General features: G+C 33.7%; 2 protein-coding genes across 13 annotated transcripts in view; one reads left to right on the top strand and one right to left on the bottom strand.

Moving 5' to 3' along the window:
- The window catches only part of LOC145975369 (protein FAM76A), a 63,059-nt gene extending 56,306 nt beyond the window's left edge, over positions 1–6,753 (top strand). Inside the window, exon 8 of the transcript XR_014439955.1 lies at positions 6,426–6,753. The gene's annotated coding sequence lies outside the window, so the exon portion shown is untranslated. The remainder of the gene's footprint in view (positions 1–6,425) is intronic.
- Positions 6,754–11,017: 4,264 nt separating this feature from the next.
- Positions 11,018–15,695, bottom strand: part of Lmpt (four and a half LIM domains protein limpet) — a 119,553-nt gene continuing 114,875 nt past the window's right edge. For all 12 annotated transcript variants that reach the window (XM_083105805.1, XM_083105804.1, XM_083105798.1 and 9 more), the window contains 3 exons: positions 15,195–15,364; positions 14,488–14,674; positions 11,018–14,211 (listed from right to left, as the gene is read on the bottom strand). In XM_083105805.1, the coding sequence (XP_082961931.1) occupies positions 14,054–14,211; positions 14,488–14,674; positions 15,195–15,364 (515 nt within the window). In that variant the 3' untranslated portion in view covers positions 11,018–14,053. The remainder of the gene's footprint in view (positions 14,212–14,487; positions 14,675–15,194; positions 15,365–15,695) is intronic.

The following is a 15,695-nucleotide window of genomic DNA, read 5'->3' as shown; positions in this document are numbered from 1 at the left end:
GTTACAAGATTAAGATATCGAACGTCGACAAGATAGCCTCTCGCGATTACGATGTTTCTCGCGCGTCCGCCCTCGCTTATGATTTCTATCTACGTCAGAGCCGCGATAACGATAATAACGGTGTCTGCCGGTCCATTCATGTCGAACGCGTTTCTCATGGCATTTCCTACTTCGCCTTCCGCTCTCTTCCACCGTGCGAGTAACTCCTCCTGGATGCCGAGCCGGAGATCACCTTGAGCCCTAACGGTATAACGCCGCGCGCCGCGTTTGTTTCGTCCCGATCGCGTTTAGGGTACTTTTCTGCTCGCCGTCAACGAAAGTACACGCAGCCGGGATGTAACTGTATAGGGATGAGAGTGAATTTCGTCACGACGAGGCGATGGCGACAATGATGGCGACGATGAGGCGGAAGTCTTTCAGACTCGCAGCAACAACAAGCGTTTCGCTTGACTCGTTCCTTATCGCGCTGACCTTTTGTGCCAGAAACTTATCGCCAACGTGGGAGTACGATCAGTTTTAAACGGGTGTAAACGGGCGATTTGCTTTACATTTATTTTGCGAATTATGGGACTCCAAAGTTAACAATTTTAGTTTGATATCGTTCATTAGAGTTTTATCCAATCGACAAGATATGTTGCATTTATATCCATGTTTGCAATCGATTAAATTAAAAATCGATAATTATAGTAAATTCTATTTTATATACAGGGTGTCCCATTTTAACTTTCACACTCGAATATCTCGAAACCATGGCGGTTTCGGTGAAAATGTTTTAAACAAAAATTGTATGGTTTTAAGGGGGCCATAAGATGGTGTCATTGGTTTTACCTTGAAAAGTCGTTTGAAGGTCACGTGAAGGTCACCTTCAATTTTTTAAACGGAACCCCCTATTTTTTATTACTTATTCTTGTAGCTTATCTCGAGAACTTTCCAAAACACTATAATAAAGTATTTCTTCATTGAGTACTTTTCGAGTTATGAGGCTTGAAATAATTTCTTAATTTTACATAAACCATAAAATATCTAGTAAAATATTCATTTTTCGATTACCTTACCTTAATACTTTTATGTACTAAATAATGAGAGGAATCAATTGGTGTAAAGAAAACACATAGTTGTTTTGAAGAAAAAATATGTAATTTGCAATTAACAATTCCATATTTTTTCTTAAAAACAACTGTATGTTTTCTTCACACCAATTGATTACTCTCATTATTTTGTACATAAAAGTATTAAGGTAAGATAATCGAAAAATGAATATTTTACTAGATATTTTATGGTTTATGTAAAATTAAGAAATTATTTCAAGCCTCATAACTCGAAAAGTACTTAGTGAAAAAATATTTAATTACAGTGTTTTGGAAAGGTCTCGAAGTAAGCTACAAGAATATGCAAAAGTATATAGGGTGTCTCATTTAAAAAGTTGAAGGTGACCTTCACATGACCTTCAAACGACTTTTCAAGGTAAAACCAATGACACCATCTTATGGCCCCCTTAAAACCATACAACTTTTGTTCAAAACATTTTCACCGAAACCGCCATGGTTTCAAGATATTCGAGTGTGAAAGTTAAAATGGGACACCCTGTATATATGTGTATATAATCTAGTGTAACCTTGTATATTATTCTCGCAAAATGCTCACGTTGTGGAATCAAACGCCCGCAGGAATTAATTTAATAATTTGCATTTGATTTGAAGAAACGGGCAGAGGTTGAGGCGATAGCTTAATCGTGTGGCGATTAAAAGTGAAGCTTCTTGACCACGTGTTCGCAGGTTGTAGTGGCATAGGCAGACGCGCGCATCTGCCTTTCTTCGTCTGATCTGTGAAAGGTGGAAGGAAGCAAAGCGTGTACACTAACGTTGCCATTGGCCTCGTGCAGTATGGTAAGTGTGTTAACAACGTAAGCGGGGTGAACGCCCTCGGTAGACCTAGACCCAAAAAGCGTTCTTGTAGCAAGCCACTGACACTGGGTTATAAGGCGAAGTCATATGACGCGATGCAGGCGCATAAGTCGTGCACACGCGTGCACGTACGTTTACCTTCAGGTGGCGGGGATCGTACGCATAAATGTGTGTAAGTGGCGTCGTTCGAAATAGCATCGTTTCCCAAACGAGGCCTTGTGAGGTAAGACATTCGGTGATAATTTCGGTTCGTAAGAGCATCATAAATTTATCGATAATCTCGACGTCGATTTATAGTGGTCTTTCATTCTAGAATCATTACACTGAGAATTCGGTATTATTCAACAACATTCCTTCTCTCGAAAGATGATTATCTCCTTAATCGTTGGACTTTCGACGAATGCAATTTTCGATTCACGTTTTTTCGATAATCGAGAGAAATTGTATTTATTTAATTGAATGAGAATTTTAATTTTAATGAGATAATTCAATATAAAAGATTAGCTTTTTTTATGGAAAAGTAAGATTAATTAATGAGATATATATAATGAAATTTGTATGACTTGTCGACAATGTTCGTAAAACAATGCAATGTTTGTAGAATATTAATCAGATTGAGGAATAGAAAGGAGTTCATCTGCAGTTTGGAATTCGCAAATTATGGAGTAATTTTTAACTCGTTAAAATCGAATCCTCAATCTTTTATTACCGTTAATTAGCGAAAGTATAACTGTGACTAAAACAGATTTTCGGTGGGGCATCGGTCGTTACGACGTCCGTAAATCGTTAGTGCTCCAGTTATTATCCAATACTTTCTTCCAAACGCTCGAGTTCTTGTCACTGCTTCGGGAATTTTGTGGTCACGCATATGTGAATCTCGGTGTAAAGCGTCATCGAATCTCGAGAGTGATGACGTTTTCCGGAATAACTTAACCGGAATTGCTAATGTGATTATCATCAGCTTTAAAAAATCGATGAAATCAATGAAATCGATAATCATACTTTTTCTAGTCACTGATCTTACAATTAAAGTTATCGAATGTTAAAAGAAATTTTATATAGCTCCTTACGCGAGAACACGTCTGTAAAAATTAAATCGTAATTAAATAGTAACTTATAATTGAATGATGTGATTAAGAGATAGTTGAGTTAATAAACGCGTTCTACATTTTTTTGTGTTTCTGTTTACATTGTTAGCAAACGTCGACCTCAACTTCTCGTTTCGTGCGTTTGCTGAAGGGAAACACCGGAAATACATTGCGCACGTAAATCGCATACGAGCTCATCGGTAGTTGTACTCTCTCGAGGGTGAGAAGCTCGTAGCGCACACATGGGGGAAAAGTAGCTCATCTTCATCTTTAGAAACAATAATTGCAATTCTATTTATGCGCGTGTGATACTCGTTAGATCGACAAGTTATTCCCTTTTTTATTCTTTAGAAATTTGCTGATATTTTAGTGCAAGAGAAAAAATTATATAAAAAAAAGAAAAAATTAAAATACTATTTCTTGAAAAATAAAAAAGGAAATAAGATGTTTTAATTTTTTGAAAAAACATTTTCGAGAGTGAAAAATCGAATGAGAAATGATTAAAGAGACTTGCACATTTTAAAGAAAGCATTACTATTAATATTTACATTTTGATAGAAAATTTTGTTTGATATAAAACGCGTTCACATTTGTTAAAATACATATATACGAAGATCCAAATTTGATTTTCAGACTTGATCATTCGCTTAATTTTTCTTCTCTAACAGTTCAGATTTCCATATAACATTTCCTACCACAATTTCAAATTCTTAAAATCAAATTTCGCATCCGTGGCATATCTCGTCGATTTTCTCTTCTCTTACTTTTTCTAAATAAAACGTATGTCAGGCAATGCACGGAATCTTTCTCCACTATTACGATCGATCAATTTTTTTTAGAACACTTTATTTTCTCAGGTATTTGAATTCAATTACGATTAGCTCATCAATTAACCATATGATACAATCATGGGTAGTCCCCAATTAGAATTCTTTTATTTTTTTCCTTTTCATCATTCAAGTGAATCTAACAATAAGAAAGAAGTTTATCGGCTTAGTGAAACATTAAATAAGTAGCCAAATTACAACATGCGCGCGATAAATAGATATAATAGATATAGTGTCTTTTTTCGATATTTATTTCGATCTTGATGTTAGTTATTATAACTATGAAAAAAGGCATGTATGAAATATGTGAATTCAGCAACATTACACTATTTTCTAATTCCTTTTTTTTCGATACCATTTAAATAATTAATGTACGAATCATTTCTTGCCACTAATTTTTCTTCGTCATCAAATGCAATATTTATTATATAATATTAAGTAAATATTAATTAAATTTAAGAGTATAATATATTTATATAAAATATATATGTATTGTTATGTCTCATATTAATTGCGAAAAGACAAATAATGCGACAGTGAAATTAAAATTTTAAAGAATCCTCTATAGATGCAAGAAAGTACAAATTTTCAAATATCTTATTCTATATATAAAACTTTTTTTCAAGCTAGCCTTTCGATCGGTTCTTTGGCATTCGTCGAAGTGACCGAGCACCGCGGGCAAAGCATTTTTCTCCGCGAGGAGAACTCGCTTTTCCGCGCCGTAACGCAGTTTCGTCTTCTCGCAGATCGGGGCCGTTCGCTGTTATACAGTGACGGATTGAGCAAATGTTGGGCCCAAAGAATAAAAACACGATAAAGCAAGAAAATGCAACTTTAATCACTACATGAAAAACTATATAATATTTATTATCTCTGCGTAAACATTCTGCTTAAGTCTTAATTAAAGATTTATTTAGCTCTGCTAAAATTATTATAAAATATTTTTATACGCAAAGAATTCCTTTAGAGAATATTTGCTAAATATTTTACTCGTAATTTTTATTCAATCTTTTCGCTCGCGGTTTAATTGAGAAATCTATCAAATCTGTTTTTACAAGATGATTATATAGACGTTTGTATATCGTGGCTTGTCGGGGGAAGATGAGCAGCGTGGATGTGTAGTGTCTCCCGGGACCGTCGTCAGCGAATGGTGTAAGTCCATCCTTGATGGAGGTTACTCGGGGGCATCGTCCCACATCTCCTTGGATATGAACTTGCGTCTTCGTTCGACTTGCCGGTCGTCTCCCTTTGGCTTCTCCTTTCTCGTCTCCTTCGTCCTTCTTCCTGCCACCTCCATCTCTGTCCGCTGGCAACACCTTTCAGCCTCCCTCCATCTTAACCCGTCTTTCTCTCCCTTCGCCGTAGCCAGACTCCTTCGTTTCATTTCGCCTCGCTCTCTCCCTTGCTCATCCTCTTCTTTCCTTTTGTTTTTCACAGAAAACCACTAAACGCTGCATGCATTATTTAAATTTTCCCGAGTTTTTATATTCTTCTTGTCATATATAATTACTTGCAATTGCAATGGTGGAATGTTTGAGATATAATCTTGCAATTAATAAATCGATCTTTCAGAAATCTTTCATCTGGGAGGAATATTAAGAAATTTTGAGTTAAAATTGCTTGCTTTTTCGATAATTTTCCAATTTTGATAAAACGATTACGTGGCAAATGATCATTTTTCGAAAATTGTCACAAGTATTCTTAGCGTAATATTTTTTTAATGATTACTATCTTTAGTTTGCGCCATTTTCGTGAGGGATCCTAGACCCTCATGAAAGTGTTACATCACTGGCTGTCCCTCTGCTTTTTTTCGGATGGACTCCCTCTTGAATTCTGTGCGAGCACCATAGAAAGTCAACAGACAAGGTAACGCGACCCGGATTACACTCTGAGGCATCGGTTCCTTCGCACTTTTCTTCTTCGTCCCGAAGAGACTCCGCCGCGTTCAGCTCAGGGTCAAGGCACTCTCTCGGAGGCAGCCAGTGGAGACCACCCTCTTCCTCCTCTTCACCTTTCGTGTCCTTCCACGAAGCCGAAAAGAGAAGCCGAGAGTTCCTGCTTTAATCCTTCTCTCGCTTCTCTCTTCCGTCATTCCAACGTTGGTCGAAGCGCCGATAGATGAGATGTCGGAGAAATATCATCTCTTTCAATTTCACGATCGTTTAATCCAAGAACGAAGCGACACAAACACGTCTAAAAATTCTTTAATAAAGAAAATCTTAGTTAATAAAGTCAAAGACACATATACGAGCGACATCATTCTAATAAAACTATGAAGCTCGTATAAAAGATATAAAAAATATAAAAGATAAGAAATATAAAAAATATTTATCTAGCGTAAGATGTAAAACTTGGCGTTGTTTACTAAATGTGAATATTTTTTTGAAATATGAGTTTTTTTTATTATCACTTTCACTGTTTTACCGCTGCATCTTTCGTGATTACGAATATTTTGCATTTTTACTTTTCGATATTACTTTCTTGTTGAAACTAACGTTTCCTTGTCTATTACTATTAATATTAACATAATCCCTCGCGATTTACACCGACGTGTTCCTCTATTCGCCTGAATTACGGAACTACATCGATCTCTTTCTGTCTCGAAGGCGTTGAGATAGTCGCTCGCAAACGGGATGCTAATGTCGCTCTCCACAATGTCAGCGGCCAAGGATTCGAGTTGGCGGACAGGTAAATGGCCCGAGCATTGAACCGACGAATGACCTCCGACAACAACGGCCCTCATTTTCGATGTCGAAATCATCTCGTGCCGGTATAACTACAATGGTGTGGCGACTTTTTACAATTCGTGAGCTGATACTTTTTTTACTCCCGATCTGGAAAAATTTAAAGCAGTACGTTAGTCGATTTAACTACATGTATGTTGCGACATCAAAAGCGAGGAAATTTTTTTATGATGCTTTTAAAATATTATATGCAAATATGGAGAACGATTGAAAATAAAAATAAAACTTTAGAAATAGATTTGTTCGTGCGTCATAGCTTTGCCAAGATTTTGCATTTTATGGAAATAATGATAATAACATGTAATAGTTTGTCACATTTTTCTACAACTTAGATAGGCAATAAAAGTATGAAATTTTTTATATTTTAACTTTTTTAAAAATCTTTTTCTCATAATATAATTTTATAAGAACGTAATATGATATTGTTTTTAATGTATAATTTTAATTGGTCTATATCAAAAAACTTATAAATTTGGTTTCTTCCTGTTTGCTGTTTTTCATTTTTAATTATTTTCATGGTATTGTTATCGTGATCGCCAATTTATAGCGGTTATGTTATTTGTTTTATGTGGCATATAGTCCCTTATAATCGAAATTTACAAAACATGTGACACAAACTTTGAAAAGCGATGCGTATTTTTAATTTGGATGACAGAATATTAATGAGATCCGTAATTAACATGTACGATATATACGGCATAAATAAATAATTAATGAAAATCGATAATACGATCGTATGGTCGAGATATATCCGTTGTATTGATTTGCGGCAAATTTTTATAATAATTCGATAATTTTATAAAAAGACGATATAAAGCATTCTAACATTGTCATCAATTCTTGGATATTGATCTTACGAGAAAGAAATTTAAAGAAACATGACAGAGATTAATAAACTAGAAAAATATTTTTTTTGTTTCTGTCAATCTTGGCGAAATCAAAAATATCTTTGTAAAATTAGACACGTTACATTGACAACTTAAAGTGAGTATTAGAAAGAAATCTTTCAAAATAATTTTTTTATTTTAACGTACTAAAAAAGATTCTCACATATGAAAAATATTTCCAATGGCATGGAATAAATTTAAAATATAGTATAGATTTTTAGATTTATGTGAATACGTAAAGATGGAAAGAAACAGTGAAAGGAGGATCATGTATTAAATTAATATTATTTGCTCCACAAACCCATCAAGCTTCTTGGAAACCGAATGGACTTGATTTGGGAACATTCCTCGTTGCGAAAACGAAACGATTTTTATTTTTATCGTGGAAGTCGAAGGCGCACGGCACAAGGCCACACGAGCTAGTCATTGACCCCGGGAGATCGAATACTCAACAATCATTCTTCGGCGTGATTTCGACGTCAAATAGCTTTCAGAAAGATAGACGAGGGATACGGGAAATGAACTAAAAAAAGGGGGCAATGAAGAAGGGACAGACAAAGTCAAGACCCTCGGCAGTATAAACTAGCCTGCCGAGGATGTAACGTTATGTCTATTAGATTCCAGAGAGGGCCGAGAGACGAGCATCATGACCGATGTTCACATAGACACGGACAAGCAAGGTTGGGAGTTGAGCATTCAAAGCTCTTTCATCCTCTTGAAGGTGACTCACGGAAGAATTTTTCTATAAAATGAAAAAAAATATAAAAAGAACATAAACAACCTTAATTTTATTAAATATCCTGCTATATTGACAAAACTTTTTGATACGTCAAATAATGTCTAAATATATCAGAATTTTGCATGGATTGTATATTATTTAAATACATATATTTATTATACTTAAATACAATACAAAGTACAAGGTAAAATATATACATATGCATACGTATTAAAAACATATTTCGATATATATTATTTAAACAATAAATATTGTAATAAATAAATCAATTCTTTTGCCCAATGAAGCAAATAAGTTGCACAAAACATTTTACGGACATTTTTTTATTTATTTTTAAATTATTTTTTTAATTATTTGTGCAACATAGTAATATGCAGTTCGCAGCAACCACCCCTTTGCTTCGTCTACTTGATAATAATTATAATTACGGATGAATGCCTATTAATCTCGCGCTTGCGTGGACGAGTCCCATGAGCAATTTTCAGGGACAGTGTCGAGCGGAGCGCGTGCGAGACAGAGTCAAGGCGAATGACGTTTGTGGGAGACGAGGAGTGGAGATGGACGAGCGGAGAGGCAGCAAGCCTCTCCGGAGAGAGAGGCACAGCTCTCGCTCTTCCTCTATACGGGACGCGGTCGAAGACACGAGACACCACCTCGGTCGCTCGTTACATAAGTAAGGTAAAGGATCTCCTCTTCTCTGCTCTCCTTGAGCCGATCCACATTCGCGATTATACCACTTTCCATCGACCTCTCTTTACCCCGAGCGCGACGCTCGCTCGCTCGCACGTGTAGGTGCGTGCGATTCTCTGCGTGCGTGCGTGGTGTGCGTATAATGTGTAATTAACAGCACAACAAATATCGCGCGAACTAATCGTGGAATGTTTTAATATAGTCGTGCATTTGGTAAATTATGATAATTACGAGTAATTCTGCATCGAAGCGTTTTGCTAATGGATTAAAATGCGACCAAGTTTATATTTGAAAAAAATATTTTTATAGAAATGATAATTTTTTTATTACGCATATAGAGAATTATCATCTCGCACATGTTATTTTCAATATTTCTATTTTGTACAAATATTAATATTAATTTGTTGTTTTCATATTTAAAATGGAGAAAAGAAATGTTTTATAAAAAGTTTTTTTCTAAATAATGCACCAGAGATATAAAGGCATAGATACTAAAACTGTTCGTTTCTTGCATTTTATTTCCCCAAATAAACTTTATTTTGAACTAGGAGAATTTCAATCTCTAGAAATATAAACTATTATTTTTCTTTATCGATTGTTTCCGCAAAAAAATAAAGATAAATCTACAAAAGCTTCATTAAGATTTTTCTGATGATCTTTTGAAAATTTCTCTTAAAGCAAAAGAGAATTCCCTATTTTTTTATAGGACTCTTGAAATATCTAGCACCTAGAGATCCTATGTAAACGAATAATTGCAAAATGGATTTTGATATATTGATGTTGAAACTGATGAAATAAACTACAATTTGGAAGTCGTCACCCAATAGATAGCTTGCTGTCACGCAGGAGACGTGAGGCCGAGCGTGCATTGACCTATTGTGTGACCTCCGACAACACGACCTTAATGTCAATGATGAATTCGACGCGGATTTATGTATGGTGACCCTTTACATATCCAGTTATGCATGCCGAAATAAATTCGCATTTTTATCGTGCGTACCGTTGTGTTTAAAACTAGTCTTAATTTTCAAATTGTTGAAATTGAGTAAAATATAAGAGACGAAAAATAATTAGTAGAATTGAAAATATTGTAGATATTAATGTGATGGGAATAAAATCGTGTTTTATTTTATATTATTTTCATATAATTTGTTCTATTTATCTTTTCATATTTGTTAATTTAGATTAATTAAAGATTAAAGATAATTTCATTTAATTTAATTTATTGTTAGTAGAAATTTAATTAATTTCTCTTTTATTGTCTCTTTCATTGAACTTTATCGAGTTCTTAGCACTCTATTTATTTCTTAAATTTAAACTTGAAATTAGTATTTTTTATGGTAAGAAAGTATGATAAAAACTTGTAAATTATGTAGTTTGCTTAAAAACATGCGAGATAAAAAAATTTGTATTAATTAATTATAAGAATTATAATTTTCCTCTTTTCATTTACAAATATTTTTTTCATTATATGCTACAAGGAAATACTACAGACATCTAAAGCTGAAAAGTAGAACTAAATTTTACACCTGTGGATAAATCATCAGCAGAAGGTAGATTTTACACAAATTTCTGCTGCAACATAACAGCAGCGCATATCATTTAGCAGATGTTTAATTATATATTTTTTAAAATTAATTAGTTAAAATAATTTTACACATAATGTGAATTTATATAAACAAATTATTTATGCAAAGCAATACATGTACTTGATTGCATTATAATTTTAAAAATATAAATCATAACATTCTGTAAATGAATGAAATTTATAAATATAATTATTTTCTTTTACTAATTTATCCATCGTTTTTGTATATGACATAATTAAATTGGATTATATACATACATAAATTGTGTGTTCTTTATTAAGCTTGAAATTTACTTTTATACGCGAATAAAAGAAAAATCGCTTATTTTTATTGCGTTCTCTTTAATTTTTCAAATTAATGAACGTCTGATTCTCGTGTAAATTAATTTAATATATAAATTTATGATTGAGATACATCATGAATTAAAAATGGATAAAATGTGTCAATTGTGATGAAATAAAAGTTTCATTATTGTTACATTCATAGCATTGAAGAAAATTTTTGATGATATCTTGAATAGAGAATATGAAGGGAACCTACAAAAGCATGTAAATAATTACATTTATTTATTTATCAATTTTACAATGTAACAGTGTGTATATAGGATACGCTGAATATAGAATAATCTCTTCTTATCATTTATTAATTAAGGCGATTAGTGTGTAAGTGACTCCGTCGGAACATACATGTATATTATAGCACGTGTACGACTTATATTGGTCGTGATTAAAAATTCGAACGTTTGCGAAAATTTGTCTTGTAGTTCCGCGTTCGTAGACTTGATTCGCGTGCAGCGTTACACTTACTTTCATTCGCGTTGTATAACAATAGATTTGATATTAAGTATCCTGTAATGAAGTAAATTATTGTGAGACGTTAGTTTCTTTTTTTTTTTTTACTTCTATGGTACTCGATGCGGATAAGGCCACAATTAGTGTTTCCGCGAGTGTGTTTCGTCGCACACTCGTACGCATGTATGTATGCATGTGTATTGTACGTGTGTGTATGTGTGTTGTGTTTTTTTGCGGTTTTCTTTTTCAAGAAAATAATATATGTTACTGTGAAAAATTTCGAATTTGCGTGTGATATGTATGTTTGTATGTATGTATGTATGTATGTTTGCATGTGTGTATGTATGTATGTATGTATGTATGTATGTATGTATGTATGTATGTATGTATGTATGTATGTATGTATGTATGTATGTATGTATGTATGTATGTATGTATGTATGTATGTATGTATGTATGTATGTATATATGTATGTATGTATTTATGTATATACAGGTGTCCCATTTAACTTAAAACATCGAAGTAACTCGAAACAATGGCGGTTTCGGAGAATGTTTTAAACAAAAGTTGTATGGTTTTAAGGGGGCCATAAGATGGTGTCATTGGTTTTACCTTGAAAAGTCGTTTGAAGGTTATGTGAAGGTCACCTCCAACTTTTTAAATGAGACACCCTATATACTTTTGCATATTCTTGTAGCTTACCTCGAGACCTTTCCAAAACACTGTAATTAAATATTTTTTCACTAAGTACTTTTCGAGTTATGAGGCTTGAAATAATTTCTTAATTTTACATAAACCATAAAATATCTAGTAAAATATTCATTTTTCGATTATCTTACCTTAATACTTTTATGTACAAAATAATGAGAGTAATCAATTGGTGTAAAGAAAACATACAGTTGTTTTTAAGAAAAAATATGGAATTGTTAATTGCAAATTACATATTTTTTCTTCAAAACAACTATGTGTTTCTTTACACCAATTGATTCCTCTCATTATTTAGTACATAAAAGTATTAAGGTAAGGTAATCGAAAAATGAATATTTTACTAGATATTTTATGGTTTATGTAAAATTAAGAAATTATTTCAAGCCTCATAACTCGAAAAGTACTCAATGAAGAAATACTTTATTATAGTGTTTTGGAAAGTTCTCGAGATAAGCTACAAGAATAAGTAATAAAAAATAGGGGGTTCTGTTTAAAAAATTGAAGGTGACCTTCACGTGACCTTCAAATGACTTTTCAAGGTAAAACCAATGACACCATCTTATGGCCCCCTTAAAACCATACAACTTTTGTTCAAAACATTCTCACCGAAACCGCCATGGTTTCGAGTTACTTCGATGTCTCAAGTTAAATGGGATACCCTGTATATGTATGTATGTGTGTATGTGTGTGCGCGCGCGCGCGCGCGTGTGATTTATACGAGATGATAACGAATCTCTATGATATGCGCCTGTTTTTTTCGATGAAGAAGGGGGAAACAAAGAAGAGAAGAGAGCCGGAACATTGTTGAGCGATGACACGAAATGTATTCCTTATCGTATCTAACCGCGATTAACAGCATGGATTTATACAGTTGTGAATGTAAAATTAACAAATTTTTTGATAAAAAGATTTATGCGAATCGATTTTTATAACGTCAAATAATTTTTCTATTGAAATTTGGAAATATTAAGATTTCTTTCGAAATGTTATTTAATATAGGGAAAATTAGTCATTTTTTCAGAAACTTATTTCGATGAGTTTTGTTCATAAATTAATAATGAGATTTACCAGAGTATTTGGATGTTATTTTTCTCGTATTTCGATAGATGCATAGTTTTGTACAGAAAGGAAAAGAGAGAGAAAGAAAAGTATGATATCAATTGGATAGATTTAGGTGAATGTGTAGCGTGTATGTATGTATGTATGTGTTAAACCGTCGTGTTTTTCGCGTGTGTGTAAATTATACACACATACATACATACATATACACACATATGCTAAGATTCTTTTTTTGCGCGCACATGCGCATATCTCTCTACAATTGTACAAAGCAAAAATGATATTAGTAACATCACGAGAGCACGTATGCGGAGCGATTAGGCTTATTTATCATCCTAATCGTTTATATCAATAATCATTTTATTACAGTAAGGCGATTTGATTTCTCTTTATCGAGCTCGTTGAGTGTGTATTCCTTTTTCTTTCCGATTCTTATTTCTTTCATTCTTCGATATTTCAACGGGATGATCAAGCAAATCATTTCAAATATAGAAAGACACACTTATCAGTGTTCTTTTCACAAACACACGTAGAACGAAATAACGAAGACTAATGTCGCTATAACTACAAAGCTAGAAACGATTCTCGTGTTCTCTCGCGCCGTCTTTCTTTCGATCAATCTGTAAAATCACTATGCTGACCAAGACGAGGACTTGGACAGAGGATTCCCGATCTTTATCTTTCTCTGAAAAAAAATCGGCGCGAAAAATTTCGTCAAAGTATGTCGGTTTGCAATAAAAATTATCGCGGCTCTGTAATGCAAATTCTCCTTTATTATTTATAATTTTTATCATGTTTTTCCGCAATCTCGTCTCTTGATATGACTTTGTAAAATTCTTTAGCGTCTGCATGTTGCTTTCGTTTTCGAATCCGAATTGTCAACTAATAAAATCGCGACGACGGTCTTATTATGGCTTATAATAGAATCCGCTTGACTGTATGGATTCTGCATTCCGGAAGTCCCGCTCCCCGTCCTTCCTCTCCCCTCGCTTTTCTCTGTCATCCTCGTCGTCGTAAAGCCGTGTCTTACATCAATTTCATTTTGGCGCATTCAGGACAGATAATGTCGTCACCATCGGTAATAAAACCACGTCCGACCAACGACGTTTTGCAGCCCGCGCAGATGAAACAATCATTATGCCAGTGCCTATCCTCGAATGAGATGAAGCGAGTGCCGCCGATACCTGGATCAATCATCGAGTGGTGCTTAGATTAGATTAGAATCGAGGTTTCAACATTGCATAACGAATGAAATATGAAAGGGGATCTCTAAGAATAAATATTGTATACGATTATTATTATCGCGAAATATAAAAGATATGCATGTTTGTTGAAGAATCGATTAAAGAATGATTGAAAAATCAAACACTCAGAGATTTTAAATTTTTTTTTAGATAATTATATAAAAAAATATGTATATTTTTTTTTACTAAAGTTAGAAATTGTGAAATGAATCGTACCAGTAATCGGTTTGGAGCAAGCGGTGCATCTCTTGGCGAAGAGCTCGCCGAAGCACTCGGCGCAATACGGCTTGTCATCGCGCGATGTGAATCGCTGTCCCGCCAGGGAGTTGTTGCAGTTGCTGCAAGTGAAGCAATCTCTGTGCCACGGCTCGTTCTTATATGTCACGCCGCCGCTGGTGATAATCTGCGATGAGATGATATTTTTTTTTTAAATCTTTCGACGGGATACAGGATCGTTTCGTATTCGTGTATCATAATTTATTGCAACATTCTCCTCTTAAATATTTAATACAGCTTATATGTTTCGAGAATCGAGTCCTCAGTACAAATGAAGTAGCTTCAAAAATTAGTATAGCAAAAATTAAATAACTGACAATCACAAAAAAGACACTGTCTGATGCACAAAAAATAGATTAATATATTTTACGAAAAAAAGGCTTAAAAAATAAAAATATATCATAGTCATTTTTATATATAATATTTATATTGTCTGAGTCAATATTTTACACGCGATCCACACAACTACTATCTACATTTATTTAAAGCAATTATATCTCACCAATTTATCAGATTGAAATTTATGATCTTACAACGAGATCTCACTTTTAATTTATCAGTCCGTTCGCTTTTTGCGCGATATTTAATAAACGAATGCGAGACGAGAATGCAAAGTAATCGCCGATACAGTGAAAGGAGTAACCCACCTTATTGCACTTAACACACCGGGTGGCGAATTTGTCCTCGTAACATCCGGCACAATAAATCTCCTGTTCGCGCGGGATGAAGCTCTTTGTGCCGATCGGATTCTTACAGACCACGCAGCAGAAACACTTCTCGTGCCATTGTCTGGTCTTGTATTCCATTTTCTTAGTGCCTGAAACATGTAAGCAATAAAGATATTACATAAATATTTTACTTAACATAATGTATTTTTTTGAAAATTAAATAAAATTTCAATTTAATTTATATAATCGAATTTGCGCTTATGAGGAGAAGAAAAACATCTATGTTATTTTATCTGTGTGTTATTTTATTTATATTTATAATATAAAGATCGTCATTAATTTTTCTTTTAGCTTCTTTTACATTCATGATCATTTTATTATTATAAAAATTATTTCTGAAGTGTTGAACTTGTCATTGCTCAATATGATGCTTGCTGATTGCATGTCGGAAAGAACCACCATAAAAAATTCAAATTAGAA

This window comes from Camponotus vicinus, unplaced genomic scaffold, assembly GCF_025532165.1.
Source record: "Camponotus vicinus isolate PSW18456_S1 unplaced genomic scaffold, iyCamVici1.0 SCAF_8, whole genome shotgun sequence".
Lineage (NCBI taxonomy): Eukaryota > Metazoa > Arthropoda > Insecta > Hymenoptera > Formicidae > Camponotus > Camponotus vicinus.
The sequence above is the reverse complement of the archived record's forward strand: the minus strand, read 5'-3'. Positions and strand labels throughout refer to the sequence as shown.